The sequence below is a fragment of the Coregonus clupeaformis genome, chromosome 12, assembly GCF_020615455.1.
Source record: "Coregonus clupeaformis isolate EN_2021a chromosome 12, ASM2061545v1, whole genome shotgun sequence".
NCBI classification, from domain to species: Eukaryota; Metazoa; Chordata; class Actinopteri; order Salmoniformes; family Salmonidae; genus Coregonus; species Coregonus clupeaformis.
Window position 1 is genome coordinate 45,968,309 of NC_059203.1, and position 19,350 is coordinate 45,987,658.

Here is a 19,350-nt window from a genome sequence, read left to right on the forward strand (position 1 = left end):
TATTGTAGTGTAGTTGCACATAATACGTTATGTGAAAGGTGTTTGTCATAATAATACATACCAAATCTGAAAATGCAATTACCACCCCATGTCTTTGAAATGGTAGTGTCCAAGGCTTGGATCCCGGAAGCAAATCCGGCTGTTTGGTGACGCTGCATTAGACGACAAGATATGGCCCAACCTCGTAAGTATTTTAGGGTTTTGTTTGCCCTAAATACCATATAAGTAAACTTCGTATTAATGGTTGCTATCATAATTTAGTAATATAATATATCAGTGATTTTACATTGCCAGAGTTTTCGTAGTCTACAAATGGCGCGTGCAGGTATGTAATAGAGTTAGCTTCCATTGGCATTGGTGATGTCACTAACGTTAGCTAGCTAACATTTACATTTTACATTTTAGTCATTTAGCAGACGCTCTTATCCAGAGCGACTTACAGTTAGTGAGTGCATACATTATTTTTTGTATTTTTTTATACTGGCCCCCCGTGGGAATCAAACCCACAACCCTGGCGTTGCAAACGCCATGCTCTACCAACTGAGCTACATCCCTGACAAGGTTGTATCTAGCTAGCAAGATCTTGCTAGACATGTATTTTACAGGTACATCATCATGAAGACCATTGGATTGTATACAAACTAGCGTTGTCTGTAATATGTCTAGTGAGTTTGAAATATCTCGCTTACGTTAGCTGATTAGCTAGCTTGTTAAATTAGTTAGCTAAGTTAGTTAGCTAGCTAACCAGGTGGTTCCTCTAGTTAAGGAATGGGATGTTCTGCATGGGTTTCTGTGCAATGGCTGCATGATTGAGTCTACGAACTACTTCACTAGTCTACACGTATAAGATGGGGAATTAAATGGTTGCAATATTTCCTGTAACCATTATGTATGTGCCCACAGGTTTGTTCAGCTTGGTCCTCCTCACAGTGGCTCTCGGAGCCCAGGCTCTGACCCCGTCCCATCACCTCTCCCTGTCAGACGTTGCGAGACTTCAAGCCCTCCTGAGCCAACCCTTCACAGACCTGGCATCAGCATACTACTCGATTGTTGGTCTGAGCAAGCTTGGAGCCTCAGTTGCTGATGAAAATGTAAGTATTGAAGGAAAGGGGCTTGACTGGAGTACCCAAAACATGTATCCTATGGCATGTTTAGTGTTTGCACCAGTGTTAAGTTTGCACCTTAGGCTATTCACTTCCACAATGACCACAATATTTTCCACTGCAGAAAAAAATCCTAGGGAGATACTAGTACAGTTTGTTGCCACATCAAATCCTTGTTTTTCCTTTTGCAGGATGCCTGTCATTTCCTGAAGGCCCAACTGGACCCCATGAGTGTCGACTCCCTCTTCTTCGCTGCTGAGGCCAGTCAGGCCATCTCAGACTGCGAGGTAGGTACTCATATAGGGTGCTTGATTCTATATTACCAAAACATGTAATTTGCTCCCACAGCAAGATGAACCAGCGAACAACATTTATGTTTGTGGTTTTGGATGCTCTGCCAGTGAATTCTTGAGTAATAGATTGGTTCTGTTGTCTTCTTTATTCATCCTCTTTTAGATCCCGGTGTCCAATGAGACCCGTGACATCCTTCTGGCAGCAGTCAGCGAGGACTCTACAGTCACACAGATCTTCAGAGCTGTCAGCGCCCTCAGTTCCCTAGGGCTTCCTCTGGCTTCACAGGAAGTTGTCGGTGCCCTGGTCGCGCGTATTGCCAAGGAGGACAACGTCTTGGCGTGAGTAATACCTGCTGGCCTGGCAGGTGGAACAGACTTGCTGCTGGATCATTTCTTTGATCGTTTGGGAGATCTGCCATGTTTTCCTGGTAGAAATGGGTTTCTGAACTTCATTGTTACTTTGAATCCTTTCAAACAAGGTCTACTTTTGAACAGAAGGTATTCCTATGGACATGGATCTAAAGCTATGACACCGTTTTGTCATTGTATAGTGACTGTTATTTTCTTGTCTCTCTGTACAGGATCACCACGGCACTCCAGACTGCCACCCGTCTCTCCCAGCAGGCTGAGCTCGGAGGAATCCTGGAGGAGATTGAGGTACGTTTCACAAGTCCACCAGGTGGTGCTGTGCAACAGGTTTTGTCGGGTAAATTACTTTGCAAAGTTACTAATTCCTCACATGCAAACTGGTTTCTCAAGCAGAGGTGTTGCATTTTAACCTTTCTCTCCCTCTTAAGGATCTTGCAGCACGATTGGATGACTTGGGTGGAGTGTACCTCCAGTTCGAGGAGGGACTTGAGGCAACTGCCCTGTTTGTGACAGCAGCCTACACTCTCTCAGACCATGTGGACACAGAGCCTCCTCTGAAAGAGGTAAACTGCTCTCACCATTTATGTGGGTGGTAGATTGATGCAGGGGAGTTGCAGGCTGCATGAGTAGGGACAGGGATTTTTCCTGAACATGTCCTGTATTAGACCTCTATATAATAATTGGTCATAGAAATCTAGAAAAACAACTCCCACCTACCTCTTTTTTTTTTTCAAAGATAACTACGCATTTGGAACTAATGTGAGCTGTTTTCCACACAGGACCAGGTGATCCAGTTGGTGAACTCTGTGTTCAGTAAGAAGTCCTGGCACTCCCTGTCTGAGGCGTTCAGCGTAGCATGTGCTGCTGCCGCCCTCTCCAACAACCGCTTTCAGGTGCCAGTCATCGTCAGCGCCCAGGGGCCTGCCACCGTCTCCCACAGTCAGCCAATCCTGCAGGTACGCTGCACTAAATGTTTTTATGACTTGGTTGTCATCAATTTGAGACACATTTGAAGGTTTTCGCATGGATCTTGAAGTGGAAAAGAGTGAGTGCCCCTACTCTAGTCGAGGGTTTACCAAACTCGGACCCGGGTGCATGTTTTTGTTTTTGCCCAAGCTCTAGACAGCTGATTCAAATAACCAACTCATCAAGCTTTAAATGTTTTAATCAGCTGTAATCGTCAAAAACCAAAACGTGCACCCTGGGGGGGCCCCAGGACCGAGTTTGGGAAACCCTGCTCTAGTCAACCACTGAGCTATGGTCTTCTCTCACACATTATGCTTTTCTTTTCACTGACCATCTTTCTGCCTCCTTGTCTTTACCACAGCTTCTAGTGACTGACGTCCTCTCCAATCCTCTTGTATCAGCCAGTGTGGTGGTGGAATCTGCTCAAGATGTGGCCTCTAAGAGCGTCATACTCAACCAGGCACCTTTCTCCCTCAGAGAGTAAGTGTGAAAGAAAGATTATAATTTGTCTGTGCAATAATGTTGCTAGTTGTGTTGATTTTTAATATGGATGATTTGTGTATGTCATTTGTTTGTCAGTGTTGCAGTGTTTGTAGTGTGTAATAATTATTTCTACCTGTTCTACAGTGGCATTTTTGAACTGAACTTCATGGCCAGCCAGCCAGCAAGTGGATATTACCAGTTCTCTGTGGCTGTCACCGGGGACACCCGATTGGTTGCCAATCAGGTTGAGGTGAGCTGGCCTTCTTTTCAAGAGAATGTATTAGGAACCATTTTGTACCTACTGACATGGAAGATAAACAGAATTTTCCATACTATTTGGAAGTTTATGCCAGTTTTCCAAAATGGTTCACTCATCACCAAGTATGGAAGGTACAGTGCATTCGGAAAGTATTCTGACCCCTCGACTTTCTACAAATTTTGTTACGTTACAGCCATATTCTAAAATTGATGAGATAAACGTTTTTTTTAGTTTTTTTATCCATCTACACACAATACCCCATAATGACAAAGCAAAAACAGGTTTTTAGAAATGTTGGCAAATAACAGAAATACCTAATTTACGTAAGTATTCAGACCCTTGAGACTTGGTAAGGCATACACCTGTCTATAAGGTCCCACAGTTGACAGTGCATGTCAGAGGAAAAACCAAGCCATGAGGTCGAAAGAATTCTCTGTAGAGCTCCGAGACAGGATTGTGTCGAGGCACAGATCTGGGGAAGTACCAAAACATTTCTGCAGCATTGAAGGTCCCCAAGAACACCGTGGCCTCCATTCTTAAATGCAAGACGTTTGGAACCACCAAGACTCTTCCTAGAGCTGGCCACCCGGCTAAACTGAGCAATCGGGGGAGAAGGGCCTTGGTCAGGGAGGTGACCAAGAACCCGATGGGCACTCTGACAGAGCTCCGGAGTACCTCTGTGGAGATGGAAGAACCTTCCAGAAGGACAACCATCTCTGCATCACTCCATCAATCAGGCCTTTATGGTAGAGTGGCCAGACAAAAGCCACTCCTCAGTAAAAGGCACATGACAGCCTGCTTGGAGTTAGCTAAAAGGCACCTAAAGGACTCTCGGACCATGAGAAACAAGATTCTCTGGTCTGATGAAACCAAGATTGAACACTTTGCCCTGAATGCCAAGCGTAATGTCTGGAGAAGTGTGGTGGCATCATCATGCTGTGGGGTTGAACAGAGAAAAGTACAGAGAGATCCTTGAAGAAAATCTGCTCCAGAGCGCTCAGGACCTCACACTGGGGCGAAGGTTCACCTTCCAACAGGACAACGACCCTAAGCACACAGCCAAGACAACGCAGGAGTGGCTCCGGGACAAGTTTCTGAATGTCCTTGGGTGGCCCAGCCAGAGCCCGGACTAAAACCAGATCGAACATCTCTGGAGAGACCTGAAAATAGCTGTGCAGCGAGGCTCCCCATCCAACCTGACAGCTTGAGAGTGTCTGCAGAGAAGAATGGGAGAAACTCCCCAAATACAGGTGTGCCAAGCTTGTAGCATCATAGCGAAGAAGACTCGAGGCTGTAATCCCTGCCAAAGGTATTTCAACAAAGTACTGAGTAAAGGGTCTGAAAACTTATGTAAATGTTATATTTCAGTGTTTTGTTTTTAATACAATTGCCAACATTTCTAAAACCTGTTTGCTTTGTCATTATGGGGTATTGTGTGTAGATTGGTGAGGGGGGAAAAACTAATCCACTTTAGAATAAGGCTGTAATGTAACAAAATGTGGAAAAAGTGAAGTGGTCTGAATACTTTCCGAATGCACTGTATATTGTTTTGGATTTGTAATTCGGAGAAAATGGAAATAAATTAAATGTTCTTATAAGTTAAGTCAGTTCCCTTTGGCTGTTACCAAAAGGTTAGCAGTTCATTGTGTTCAGCAAGGAGGATTCTTACTTAGTAGCCGCTTTCATTAGCTTGCAAACCTTTTTGTATTACTTGACCATGTGTCAAAGCTATTAACCTCTAGCATTTATTTTTACTTTCTCTGACCCCAATTCCCCATAAATGTGACACTAATCACCCAGGAATTTGCATGTGAATTTCATCATATGAATTCCATTTAATTTATAATTTTCCTTCATCTCTCTCTCCTTCTCCCCACCTGCCTTCAGCTAAAAGTGAAGGTGTCCACTGAGGTGGCCATCACAAATATGGACCTGTCTGTAGTGGATAAGGACCAGAGCATCGGCACCAAGACATCCAGGTTAGAGAGCCCAACCTCGTATATGAAGCCCTTTTAATACTGCCCTTGTGAGACCCATAACTAAGATCCATAGTTTTTCCTGCAGGTTATATGGTCAGGGAAAACTCATGGCTCTACCCATTAGCTACACAAAATAATGTATGTCTTTTTTCATTTCCAGGGTGGACTATCCCTTCAAGGCAAAGGGTTCCTTTACTGCAGACAGCCACCAGAACTTTGCCATGACTTTCCAGTTAGTGGATGTCAACACTGGAGTAGAGCTCACCCCCCACCAGGTATTTAGCTGTTCCTGTGTGTCTACATTTTTATATTCATACACTCATTCTGTCAACATAGCATTGTGCTATTATATCTCTGAGTGTTGTTATTTTGTCTTTCTCTCCAGACCTTTGTGAGGTTGCACAATCCGAAAACTGGCCAGGAGGTTGTGTTTGTTGCTGAGCCTGACAGTAAGAACCTTTACAAGTTTGAGCTGGACACAGCAGAGCGGAAGTCTGAGTTTGATTCGATGTCTGGAACATATGCCCTCCACCTCATCGTGGGAGATGCCACCTTGGAGAACCCCATTCTGTGGAACGTGGCTGATGTTGTCCTGAAGTTCCTTGATGAGGAGGCCCCAGCAGCCATTCAGTCTAAGACCCTTTACATGCCCAAACCAGATATCCAGGTAAACAACAAGTTTTGAATATAAATCTAACACGTTAATGTGTTTCTCTACTCTTCTGGTTGCTAGTCATAGCTTGAAATGACATGATGGAAATTAGCTATATAGCTAAGCTACCTTTGGTGCAATATCCGTGTTGTGCGTGGTCGTTTACACAAATAAATAGATGAATAGCTGTGGTGTATTCACTAGGAACCAAACGTAACTAATCAAAACTGTGAGGGACCTACCTGAATTTGTCCAATTGAAACTCTTGTTTTCGTTGCAAAATGTTTTCAGTTTGCTACGGTTTGGACTAATGATTACACCAATGTCCATGTTGTGCGTGGTCGCTGAAACAAATAGATGAATAGCTGGACTTGACTGATGTTCTTGTCGTGTGTAGCACTTGTTCCGGGAGCCTGAGAAGAAGCCACCCACAGTGGTGTCCAACGCCTTCACAGCCCTCGTCCTTTCACCATTCCTGCTGCTGCTTATTCTGGTGAGACACTTTACTTCTCAAAGTTTAAAGGTCAAAGATCACTTTTTAGAACATTTTCAAATCTGCCTCTTCAGTGTGACTGTTTTTCTGTTTAACCAGGCCCTTTAGAATAAAACCTTGATAATTCCTGAATGAACCTTGGTTTTTGATTAAAAACACTTGTTTTGATTTTAAATGACAATAGCGATGCTGTATGTAATTTGTGTTTTCTATGACATTTACAGTTTTGGGTGATGACATTGTCCATACTGCGAAAGGCTTGCATCAGTGCATTGTAAATTAATCCATTTTCAGACCTTTTGTACTGCCGTGGTCCATGAACAATATTCTCTTCTTCTCTCCCCCTCTCTGTTAAGTGGTTCAAACTCGGGGCCAACATCTCAAACTTTAGCTTCTCCCCCAGCTCTGTCCTCTTCCATGTGGGCCACGCATGTGAGTACGGAGTTCTGAGTCATGGATTACAATGGAAATACTGGCATTGTCACTTCACCGATATCTATTTTTCCTAGTTTATCACTTTTACTCTGTTATTGTGATGTTTCAGGCATGCTGGGACTGATGTACGTCTACTGGACTCACCTCAACATGTTCCAGACCCTCAAGTACCTGGCCATCATCGGCAGTCTCACCTTCCTGGCTGGAAACCGCATGCTAGCCCAGAAAGCAGTCAAGAGGTATGGCTTCTGTTAGCATTTGCAACACAGACTGACTGTCAGAGATTTTCTGCCTAGAGAGCTCTTGACCACAGGGAGAAGGTTTGACCTCTTTCATATGAGAAGGACTCTGGGGCTTTGGGACCTCTTGGTGCTTCTCAGAGATTGTGGCTGCCGGACGTTCACTCAGGGCCCTTGAGATCGTGTGTAAGGGCCTACTGTGACGCGCGGCCCCCTCAGTGTGTGTCTCCAAGGGGCCCCTCACCTTGCCAGGCTAGCAGAAGAGTGGAGCCTCTGCTGTAGAGCGTATGTCCACTGGGACCATGAGAGGGCCTGGCCAGATTGAACTGTGTGGGTAGTGAACTGTGTGGGTGATTTCCCCTCAAGCCTTCCACATGTAGAGCTCTCCAAAGGCCATAGAGAGACAGCGGTAATAGGTATGTCACTGGCTGAAGACGTCAAGCTCTAATTGCCCAGTGTTACTGTGGAATTACTGCACCTTGCTCCTGTCCTTTCTGTCCTAGTCTCATGATCCTTTTGGTTGATGTGGAGTCAGTGAATTTAATTTCACAATTGATGAAACTTGACTAGGTTCTGCTTGCCTGACTTTCTGTCTTTAGCCACTGTCTCCTATAGTGCCACCTGTCTCCTTAACTCTCCTGTCTGCTCCTTGCTACATTTCTCTCTTTCAGGATTGCCGCAGAACAAAGTAGTAGGTTGGCAAAGTATAGGAGCCTGCGGTAAAGGCCTGTTTTCTAATAACAAAGGGCCAGTCTTCCAGGCTAAAGTAAGGGCATCCCTATGGACTGCATCCCCATTGCCCTGTATAATGCATGGCTGTGTGGTGCAGTGCTCACTCACTCGGTCTAGCGTTTTGGCCAGCATCTTGCTCATCCCACCACAAAATCATCTTTGCTCACCTTTTCCATCCTGTCCATGTCACCATTTTATTAATCTTAATATTGCCTGCCATTGTACATGGTTATTCTAAAGATGCAACGTGTGTGGTGTTTCCTCATTGGCTAAGCTCTGCATTGTCCTATCATCCTCATTGTTCTGTTGCGGAGAAATCCTTTACACTTCCTCTTTATGCTGCAAAGAAATGCATGAAGAAGTTTCACACATCAGATGTGTTTTAATGTATCCAGGACTTGTCATGCAGGCTTTAAATTAGTGATCTTATTTCAGATTATTTTGTGCCCAATAGAAATGAATAGTAAATAATGTATTGTCATTGTGGAGTCACTTTTTTAATGTAAATAAGAATAGACTGTGTTTAATATGGACGCTACCATGATTACGGATAATCCTGAATGAATCGTGAATAATTATGAGTGAGAAAGTTAGAGGCATAAATATCATACCCCCCCCCCAAAATGATAATCTCCTGTGTTAATGTAATGGTGAGAAGTTAGCATGTCTTTGGGGGTATGATATTTGTGCGTGTAACTTTCTCACTCATCATTATTCACAATTCATTCAGGACTATCCATAATCATGGTATCATCCACAACATGAACGTAGACGTGTTTAGAAACATTCTATTCTGATTCACAATAAAAGTGACAGCAAAATGACATAATACACTATTTCTATTGGGCACAAAATAATCTGAAACGCAACCAAAACAAACAGAATGCTACAAGTTTGTAGAGTCACAAGATTGATGTAATCATTGCGTTCTAGGAATATGGGACCAAATACTAAACATTTGACTACTTTTTAATACGCATAAGTGAATTTGTCCCAGTACTTTTGGTTCCCTGAAATGGGGTGGAGGGGAGAGAGACTATGTACAAAAAGTGCTGTAATTTCTAACGGGTCACCAGATTTATAGATGAAAATACCCTCAAATTATAGCTGACAGTCTGCACTTTAACCTCCTAGTCATAGTATCATTTCAAATCCAAAGTGCTGGAGTACAGAGCCAAAACAACAACAAATGTCACTGTCCCAATACTTTTGGAGCTCACTGTGGATGATTGTTTAAAGGTCTTTGTCTGATAATTTAACATGTACAACAAATATACTAATGTCTGTATTTTCTTCTCTGGCAGAATTGCAAGTAAATGATGACAGAAGATTGAAGAAGACTAAAGATGCTTAGTTTAAGGATTCATTTAAAGACACATCATCAACCATCAGACTGTCATCAAAGGCATGTTATTCCATGAATCCAATAGAAATTTTGAAATGCAGTTTGACTGATTTTTTTCACTTGAAAGTAAATGTTAAAGTCAAATGTCTCAATAGAGTGATTGGACAGATGCTTACTGACACAGATACTCCTAAGGGGTGTAACGCTAACCATCCTTGCACTTCATTTTTCTGTGACTTTGTTTTGCAAATGACATTTTCTTTCACAATTGGCTTGGGGATATCATTTTGTGGTTTCATAATGAAATGTGGATGGATTTTCTTTTTGTACATTCCTGTTTCTCAAGGCCCATCTTACCACTGCATCATAAAAATTTGCGTCAAGAAGTTAGCCTTCGAGTTTATAAGGCCTTTTGATACAAGTTGATTGAGGTGGCTTCACTGACATGTTCATCATCAGTCTGTAATATTTGCTTGTCTCCTCACTGAATTACAATAAAGACCCCCCCCCCCCAGAACAAAATTGTGGATGGGCAATCTTGGAAAATCTGATGTTTTTGTAATTAAAGAAATGGGGATTCATTTGAGTGTACTGCTTTTTGTTATCGGTGCAATACACACTGTAATTCTATCATATTCTAAAGCCCTTGAAATAATAGTGCCTATACTAAGCATTTGTTTCAGTTGGATGAAGGAAGCTAAATGAATGCACTGGACTCATATCAAATCTCTTTGCTTTATTGTGAAAACTGCGGTTACATATTATTTAGTATAATTCTGTTTGCCAGTGTATGAACTGAGCAACGTGTTGATTTTCTTGACTCAAAGCTTTGATAGGAAAATAGCATTTTTTCCCTCTGAAAACAAAAACAGTATCTTATGACATACTTTCAGGTCATTAAAGAGTGTGTTTAGAGTCGGAGACACTTCTTGTCTTCACTTTGTCCTCGCTTACATTCACTACATAGAAGTCTGGAAGAGAACATTAAGTAGGAATGTCAGTTAAATCACAACTAAGCATTTCCACATGACACACTTCACAGATTACAATTTGGCAATGTACGTGTATGCCCTGAATGCTTACAAATAACTTGTTTTAACTTGTCTGCAGTAAGATCATGAGATTTCCAAACCGTGCACTGGGTGGGGACTGTACCTTGGCTTCTTGACATTGTTTTGCTGTCCCCTGTAACTCTGTTTTCTCTGAACAGATGTCAGATCCTGTTTGTAGGTGCCCTCGTAAATGTCTGACTGGCATTTCACATTATAGCTCCGGCCTTCTACTCTGGGTTTGAAAAGATTGAAAACAGAAAGAATATAATAAGTACAGTATACACATTTGCAGTGCTTCTATACTTAATGATCACTTAATATATACTTAAATATAGTATATCATTAACTGACAGAGTGCCTAAACATCCAATACTCACTGTAGCCTTTTTCCCATGATGCTCTGTAGGAACTTCCTGGCTGAGATTTGACCTAGAACTTTCCTGTAGCTGTTGGTGAAGATAGCATCAGCATGTCTTCCTGATCTGAGATGTATAGAATTTGAAAGTTCAGTTAACCTTATTGCCTTGATACAATTATTTAGTACTGAAGCTTTTGTGGTGGCACTGACCGTAGTTCGGGTTTTTGTCTCAGGGGAGTGCTGTTCTCTTCCTCTATAGAGGAGGTCATCAGGATGGACGTGTCCCTCTGACCAAACCTAGAAGAAAAACATCACAGAAACATGGTATGATGTTTATTATGATGTCCACCCACTGGGCAAAAACTGAATCAAAGTTGTTTCCACATTTCAACCCCCCAAAAACCTATGTGATGACGTTGAATGAACTTATTGGAAGTCATTTCGTCAAAAGGAAATTTTCCAAACTTTTAACCTACATCCAATTAAATGGTGACATTTTTGGTGATTTAATGTTGAATTCACGTTAGTTGACAACTCAACCAAATGTAAATCAAAACTAGACGTTGAACTGTGCCCAGTGTGCAGAGTCAGACACTTTTTGTGCGACTTCACTTGGATAAAGTTCAGCATGACAATTTCATGAGTATAACATCTAAAGACATGCATCACTATACCGAGAGCGTTTCCGTTTCTAAAAGGACATATTTGGGTTTTATCAAAACGAAGTGAAATCGCAACAAAAAAAAGTGTCTTGACACCTCTATTTTATTTGTATTTATCCCGGTAAACCAGTTGAGAACAAGTTCTCATTTACAACTGCGACCTGGCCAAGATAAAGCAAAGCAGTGCGATAAAAACAACAACACAGAGTTACATATGGGGTAAAACAAAACATAAAGTCAAAAAAATACAACAGAAAATATATATACAGTGTGGCAATAAATAGGCCATAGTGCAAAATAATTACAATTAGTATTAACACTGGAATGGTAGATGTGCAAGATATGATGTGCAAATAGAGATACTGGGGTGCAAATGAGCAAAATAAATAACAATATGGGGATGAGGTAGTTGGGTGGGCTAATTACAGATGGGCTGTGTACAGGTGCAGTGATCGGTAAGGTGCTCTGACAACTGATGCTTAAAGTTAGTGAGGGAGATAAGAGTCTCCAGTTTCAGAGATTTTTGCAGTTCGTTCCAGTCATTGGCAGCAGAGAACTGGAAGGAATGGCGGCCAAAGGAGGTGTTGGCTTTGGGGATGACCAGTGAGATATACCTGCTGGAGCGCATACTACGGGTGGGTGTTGCTATGGTGACCAATGAGCTAAGATAAGGCGGGGATTTGCCTAGCAGTGATTTATAGATGGCCTGGAGCCAGTGGGTTTGGCGACGAATATGTAGTGAGGACCAGCCAACAAGAGCGTACAGGTCACAGTGGTGGGTAGTATATGGGGCTTTGGTGACAAAATGGATGGCACTGTGATAGACTACATCCAATTTGCTGAGTAGAGTGTTGGAGGCTATTTTGTAAATGACATCGCCGAAGTCAAGGATCGGTAGGATAGTCAGTTCTATAACAATGATAAAGTAAATTATAAAGATTTTAAAAAATTGACAGTTTGTTTTGCATGCTATCTAAAACAACTATATTTCAAATGCCATTATCTCAATTGTAGTTAGGTCAAGTGACCATTATCAGTAGATGTGTTTTTCCGCATATGCATAACAATGGTCTCATACTTTGCCCCCGAATGCTGTGATTAATGTGCTGTGCAAACGTTACACATTTTAGTGACTAATCCAGACATCTTGACCCTTGTTAGCATAACAAGAAGACAGGGCACACTTTGACAGGTAGAGTGACCCCTGATAGATTTAGTGCATCATGTTCAGACAGACTGCTGGCTGCAGTTATTCTCTGTTTCTTTCTGCCCTCTCTTGGCAGTCCAGTCTTTGTCTGTTACTAACCACACCTCGTGTTCATCCCATTGTTACACCGCCCATCACTGGGATGAAGCATACATTTTTTTCAGCAGCAGCACAGTGTGAAAATTGAATTCTTGAAAAGGGAGCTAGCGGAGAGTATTGTGTATAACTGGCCCCTGGTCAAGGAGACTGGGGGCAGAGTAGGGGGGATAACTGCAGTTCAGGTGTGGATCATTCCACTCAACAAGCTCTGTGTCATTAGCCTGTTTAACAAGAGGGTTAGTAACATATTTTACTGGGGAGGTTTAGTTGCTGTTCCCCAGAGATTGGTATTAGAACACTTACACATTTGAGTGTTGTAAATGTCACTCAAAAGGCAATGCACACCACTACTGACATAGCTACTAGGGGTTCATGAAAAGCTAATTGATTCAAAATGTAATTTAATTAGATGACATCATCAGATGACAGATGACAGCATTGTTTTTGATGCTCTAGCAGTAATCAATTAGAATCATAAATCACTCTTTCGTATTCAATTTCATTATGGTTAGTGAGCTTTAACAGTTGCACTCATATTCATATTTAATTGTTTAACATAAATAGTATCAGAATGCTTTTTTAGATAGCAAACTTAAAAAATGTATTATCAGAAAAATTTTCTAAATAATAATTCAATAATAATTCAATTTAAGACAATTTCTAAGATTTTAGTTTTTTAAAGTCACATTGGGAAAGTAAAATAAGCAATATTTTGTCATATGTCATATAACGCCTGTTAGATACAGTATTTGTCAAATTAACATGTTTATATTTTTGCCAAACATTTTAATGCTATTAAAATGACATTAAATGTTTAAACAAAATTGTTCTCATGCAGATTGATTGGATTCTTACCTAATAGATGGGTAGAGTGGGGCGCCTGATACAGACATCACCAGACAGCAGAACACCAGCAGTGCAGCTCTATCCATCATCATGGCTAGTTCTGGAAAACAATGGACAGCAAGAAGAAATGGCAGTGTTAAAATTACATTAGAAAAAACGCTGAAGCCAGTTTTCCTCACTTGGCCCCTGATCTGATACCACTGCAGTAGACATTGAGTTCTCTAGGAGAGGTAGACTTGAAGACTTGCTAAATTGTTCTGATGATTACTTTGACCAAGATAAAGTATGGATTATTCAGTGTTGCAATATGTAACCAAATATATGTAAATATTTGCTATTATGTGAAATTAGTCTTTATCCACGAAATGGGTAACTTTACTCAGGTAATATTTTTTGATTGACATTCCAACCAATATATAATTAAAGCACAAACGTGTAGTGATTGCATTTGAAAACTAAACATCCATGTATGATTGATGTTAACAATGGAAATGTATTCTTTACCAAAATGTGATTGACATATACTTGAAAGGGTAACAATATCAATGTATGTAACCATATCATCAAATGGTATTCTTGACACACAAAAACTATAACATCTGAAACATAAAGTTAGTTACCTGGATTAATCCTTTGTGTGTTAATTCTATTGGGTTCTTCTCCTGCAGTCCTTGATGCCAGTTCAGGTCATCATCTCAGAAGAAATCCTGGAACAGCTTTGTGTGGATATCACTCTCCTCTCTGAATAAACCTTTTAAACCAACCAATCAAAGACTCCAGTGACATCACCTCTGATGTTGCTCTCTTTCTCCCTTTCACCATACTTGTTGAGGTATGCTTTAGATTTCTCTCCATCTCCCTTCTCTTTCATTGGTCATCTATCTATATATTCTCCTCACACAGTCCTTTCATTAAATTATTTATGTTTCTACAACATAGCACAACTTTCTTTGTAGGTTTCATATGTTTTATTTGTTTAAATACATCTGCAATATATAGAATATAATTTATATTTATGGTACAGTTTTTCTGTAGTTTTGTACAGATTCCTTCCGAAGTGCACAACGATGGCACGGTCACAGTGGAACCTTTTGTAAATGAAGTGGTTCAAGACGGACCGCAATATTGGACGTCCTTGAGGACGCGTTTGATAGACGGGCAGTTGTTTACACATGATACGTGAAGGATCATGCTAGCAAATTACTTTGTTCGGAATGAAAACTTGAGGATTAAAACGACTTCAATACGGCAAATGTAGTCTTCAACCGACAGTTAATGTGCAGAAAGAAGAATGATGACATACGAAAGCTGCATCACCTGCTGAATACAAATTCAGAGGGCTCTTTTTCTGATGATGTCAAGCCACTAACAGTAGCTGACTAACGTTAGCTATTTTGAACATTGTTTTCTAATTTTCACCCATTGCAAAATGTCGCAGTAATTTACGTTATAGGCGTATTTGACAAATATGAGAAACACCAACCGTTTAAGACCTATTTTTCTTACTTTTCAACAATGGTTACCTAGATGGAGCTTGCAACACAGGTTGTGTTGTTCAAAGCCAGTCAGCGTTCATTCTAACGAGGAGAGCAGGGTAGATAAATTCAAAACTCAAATAGCCACAGGTCCAAAATTTCATGAATTTGTCAAGGGAGCTTCCTTCAACAAACAACAACCAGTTATCACTGATGATTTGATAAACACTGACAAGCATGCCTATCTTCCTGAGGACTCAGAAATTGGGAATTCTAGGACAGGTTTGCACACTGCACTTTCACATCACTAATAAAAAAACAAATCGTCTTCTATTAATGACTGTTGAAATAATGCATGTTGATTTTTTTACAGTATGTTTTGAAACCTATGGCTGTCAGATGAACGTCAACGACACAGAAATTGCCTGGTCAATATTGCAGAAGAAGGGGTATCAACGCACAAGTGATGTCGATGAGGTACAGATGACATTCACTTTTTAGTAGGATTAAAATGTGTATTACCAAATATTTGTATTGACAGAAGCCTGTGATTAAATATACAGTTGATCTCTTTCAGGCTGATGTTGTCCTCCTTGTTACATGCTCTATAAGGTAAAGTTCAAGTCTTTTTGGGACAGAGGGAGGCATTTTCACTTAAGTTTAACATACTCAAGCAAGGTTTTCCCTGCTCTGCTTCGCACAGAGAAAAAGCAGAACAAACCATCTGGAACCGACTACGGCAACTCACAGCAATGAAGAAAAGACGCTTAAAGACCCGGATACCCATGAAAATTGGAGTCTTAGGTGAATGAGTTAGTCCGACCTGTGACTATGATACATGTGATGTCTCTGTCTGAACCAACAGTGTAGGATCAACACAACATTCATGCTGGCTCTGATCCCCAGTATGTTTGTGGCCCCAGGTTGCATGGCCGAGAGGCTGAAGTCTGAGCTGCTGGAGAGGGAGAAGCTGTTGGATGTTCTGGCTGGTCCAGATGCATACCGGGACCTTCCTCGCCTCCTGTCTGTGGCCCATGGTGGTCAGCAGGCTAGCAACGTGCTGCTGTCTCTAGAGGAGACATACGCTGATGTCATGCCTGTCCACCACTCACCCCAGGGTTACAGCGCTTTTGTGTGAGTGTCTCTCTGACTGTCTGTCACATCTTGTACAGCTAGGCAAGTGTTTATTCGTCACGTTGAATGTACTCTGGTGCATTCTACCATTTACAATCAGATGAGTTAGGGAATTGCATCTGAAACACAGGACCCTAGAATTACATATATAATTGAATAGGATCTCTGTGTACAGGACATTGGCCTTGATCATGCATCCTCGTGTACCTCCCTCCCTGCTCTGTAGGTCCATCATGCGAGGGTGTGATAACATGTGCAGCTACTGCATTGTCCCGTTCACTCGAGGTCGAGAGAGGAGTCGACCAGTGTCCTCTATCCTTGAGGAAGTCCGTATCCTGTCGGAGCAGGTCAGTGTTTTAAATGTCTCACAGGTGTGCAGTTACTGCTCTTGTTTGTGTCTTAATGGACTGTATGCAGGCTTAAGCTATTAGCATTACTGTGCTTTTGTTCTGTACCAGGGCGTGAAGGAGGTGACCCTGTTGGGTCAGAATGTGAACAGCTACAGGGACACATCAGAGGAACAGTTCTGTAGTTCAGAGCCAGGCCAGCTGAGCCGGGGCTTTAGGACGGTGTACCGAGCCCGGCCCGGGGGCCTGCGCTTTGCTGACCTGTTGGACAGAGTGTCCCTCATAGACCCGGACATGAGAATCAGGTTCACCTCCCCTCATCCCAAGGACTTCCCTGATGAGGTACAAATGGAGTCCAAAAGGCAAACTGATGTTAATAGTATTGTGAATATATATTGTTGTTCTAATAGTCTGTAAGATTGTAAAGAAGGCACTTTTTTCTTATTCTGTTCACTGCTACACACACACTAATCTCAAGCATAAATGTAAGGTAAACATTTGACCATTGACGGATATACAGTAGATTGTTCTCTGCATTGAAAGTTGTTGTGGACATTGTGAACCTGGTGTTTGTGTGTAGGTGTTGCAGCTGATAAAAGAGAGGGGGAACATCTGTAAGCAGATCCACCTCCCGGCTCAGAGTGGCAGCAGCACAGTCCTACAGGCCATGCGCCGGGGGTAACACACTCCTCTAGTTCAGCTTTTACTTGGGTCTCAAATAGAAATGTAAGCAGGTTCATGGAACAGATTCAAATATGTTAATTGTCTTGTGTCCATTTGGAAAATTTCAGCTATACTAGGGAGGCTTACCTGGAGCTTGTGGATAACATCAAGAGAATAATCCCAGGTAGACCACCACAATTTGTTTATACGTTTCTTTGTGATTAATAGTTGCTGTGAATTCAGGTAACAGTTGCAGACCGGTTCTGCTATGCACATTGGCTGCATGCCAACAGCATGTTGTGTAATGGACTTTTGAAAGGACTGACTGTCTTATTGCCAGTGGCAGTGGGTCAGTGATGGTTCAATCCTGTGTCTGTCTGTGTCAGTGGTGAGCCTGAGCAGTGACTTCATCTCGGGGTTCTGTGGGGAGACAGAGGAGGACCACCTGCAGACCCTGTCTCTGATCAGGGAGGTGCGCTACAACGTGGGCTTCCTGTTTGCCTACAGTATGCGGAAGGTCAGTTGAACTCGATTAACATACTGGAAATGATTCCACATTTGCAACTGTTTTTTTTCGGAGGCCCATACAGTTTGTGTTACGAAATCCAGGCCCCTCTAAATTAGACAATATTTTCAAGAGTAAATTAAATGTCATTTATTGTGTTAATGCCGTATATCCTGTGTACACTGTGCTGTGTCCTCTCTCCCAGAAAACCCATGCGTTCCATCGTCTTCAGGACGACGTGCCAGCGGAGGTGAAGCAGCGGCGGCTAGAGGAGCTCATCACTGTGTTCAGAGAGGAGGCCACCAAGGTCAACGCTGCCCTCATCGGCAGTACACAGCTTGTCCTAGTGGAGGGAGTGAGTACCATTTCTTCTGTTCTTGAAATAGAATGCTCTCCCCATATCTTGGGCCCAATGCTTGGCATTTCCACCTGACCTGATGGGGAGAAACTCCTATCCCTACTCATATGGTTACTAGTAGCATAGTGTACATCTCTAAATACAAATGTATTGAGCCATGAGCCCCTGCTCCCAACACCTCAGACTTACCCTGCATGGGCAGACTAGCAATTTAGACTGGACCGATTCAACTTTACCCGTGGCGTGCAAACATAGCATTATAGCAGGTCGAGCCAACGAGGATTCAATATTCACCGGGCGAATCGGGTAAAACCCGCTCTAATTCACATATAGGCAATGGTACTTAATCGTCCCAATATAAATTGACCTTGTTTTCACGTCCCCTCAGGAGAGTAAGAGATCAGCTCAGGACCTGTGTGGGAGGAACGATGGGAACGTGAAGGTGATCTTCCCTCGGCAGGAAGTGGCTGGTCAGCCCACTGACACACGCACTGACACACACACTGCCCCCATCAACCCGGGAGACTATGTCCTGGTCAAGGTACACTTTCATTCTGCCATAGCTGTTTCAACTGCTCTGTTCCTGCCCTGTGACTGACTGGCCTGTCTCCCATACAGATAACATCAGCCAACTCCCAGAGCCTGAGAGGACACGCCCTCAGCCACACCTCTCTGAGTGACACAGCAACACGTTTACCTGACCACTGCCATGACAGACAACTGGCTTCAGTCTCTAGACACGGTGTCTAGTCCTCTGTCCTCTGGTCCTTCGTCCTCTGTACCCTGAAAGTGAGTGTGGAGTGGACGTCCTCTGTGGCACCACAACGCAGAGGTAACATCGACAAAGATGTTAGCTCAAACCAGAGACAACTGACTGAAGAAGACTTTTGTCAACAACAAAAAAATAAAGCTTTATTGTTATTTGTTTTAATTATACAAATATACAGTGAGGGAAAAAAGTATTTGATCCCCTGCTGATTCTGTACGTTTGCCCACTGACAAAGAAATGATCAGTCTATAATTTTAATGGTAGGTTTATTTGAACAGTGAGAGACAGAATAACAACAAAAAAATCCAGAAAAACGCATGTAAAAAATGTTATAAATTGATTTGCATTTTAATGAGGGAAATAAGTATTTGACCCCCTCTCAATCAGAAAGATTTCTGGCTCCCAGGTGTCTTTTATACAGGTAACGAGCTGAGATTAGGAGCTCATAAAGGGAGTGCTCCTAATCTCAGCTTGTTACCTGTATAAAAGACACCGGTCCACAGAACAATCAATCAATCAGATTCCAA

At 42.1% G+C, this 19,350-nt stretch overlaps 3 protein-coding genes across 4 annotated transcripts; 2 read left to right on the top strand and 1 right to left on the bottom strand.

Moving 5' to 3' along the window:
• Positions 1-89: 89 nt before the first annotated feature.
• On the top strand, positions 90-9,929 carry rpn2 (ribophorin II). 2 transcript variants are annotated; one of them, XM_041892570.2, is made up of 17 exons: positions 90-184; positions 904-1,091; positions 1,295-1,390; positions 1,560-1,735; positions 1,978-2,053; positions 2,194-2,328; positions 2,545-2,721; positions 3,093-3,211; positions 3,359-3,464; positions 5,361-5,452; positions 5,613-5,727; positions 5,838-6,119; positions 6,502-6,597; positions 6,954-7,029; positions 7,142-7,271; positions 7,943-8,037; positions 9,308-9,929. In XM_041892570.2, the coding sequence occupies exons 1-16, from the start codon at positions 172-174 to the stop codon at positions 7,992-7,994; spliced, it is 1,929 nt and encodes a 642-aa protein (XP_041748504.1). In that variant the 5' UTR covers positions 90-171; the 3' UTR covers positions 7,995-8,037; positions 9,308-9,929. The 2 variants fall into 2 exon arrangements, with proteins under 2 accessions (XP_041748504.1, XP_041748505.1); XM_041892571.2 differs by lacking the exon at positions 7,943-8,037 and having other exon boundaries at positions 107-184.
• On the bottom strand, positions 9,828-14,278 carry LOC121578293 (VIP peptides). Its single transcript, XM_041892572.2, has 6 exons — positions 14,193-14,278; positions 13,582-13,672; positions 10,969-11,055; positions 10,778-10,882; positions 10,504-10,632; positions 9,828-10,319 (listed from the first exon to the last, which is right to left on the bottom strand). Exons 2-6 carry the CDS (start codon positions 13,662-13,664, stop codon positions 10,259-10,261), a joined length of 465 nt encoding a protein of 154 aa, XP_041748506.1. The 5' UTR covers positions 13,665-13,672; positions 14,193-14,278; the 3' UTR covers positions 9,828-10,258.
• Positions 14,279-14,709: 431 nt separating this feature from the next.
• Positions 14,710-19,016, top strand: cdk5rap1 (CDK5 regulatory subunit associated protein 1). The gene is made up of 13 exons (XM_041893077.1): positions 14,710-15,329; positions 15,421-15,524; positions 15,625-15,659; positions 15,751-15,851; positions 15,971-16,181; positions 16,408-16,528; positions 16,640-16,870; positions 17,109-17,206; positions 17,320-17,375; positions 17,578-17,708; positions 17,902-18,051; positions 18,443-18,595; positions 18,673-19,016. Exons 1-13 carry the CDS (start codon positions 15,041-15,043, stop codon positions 18,802-18,804), a joined length of 1,812 nt encoding a protein of 603 aa, XP_041749011.1. The 5' UTR covers positions 14,710-15,040; the 3' UTR covers positions 18,805-19,016.
• Positions 19,017-19,350: the final 334 nt, after the last annotated feature.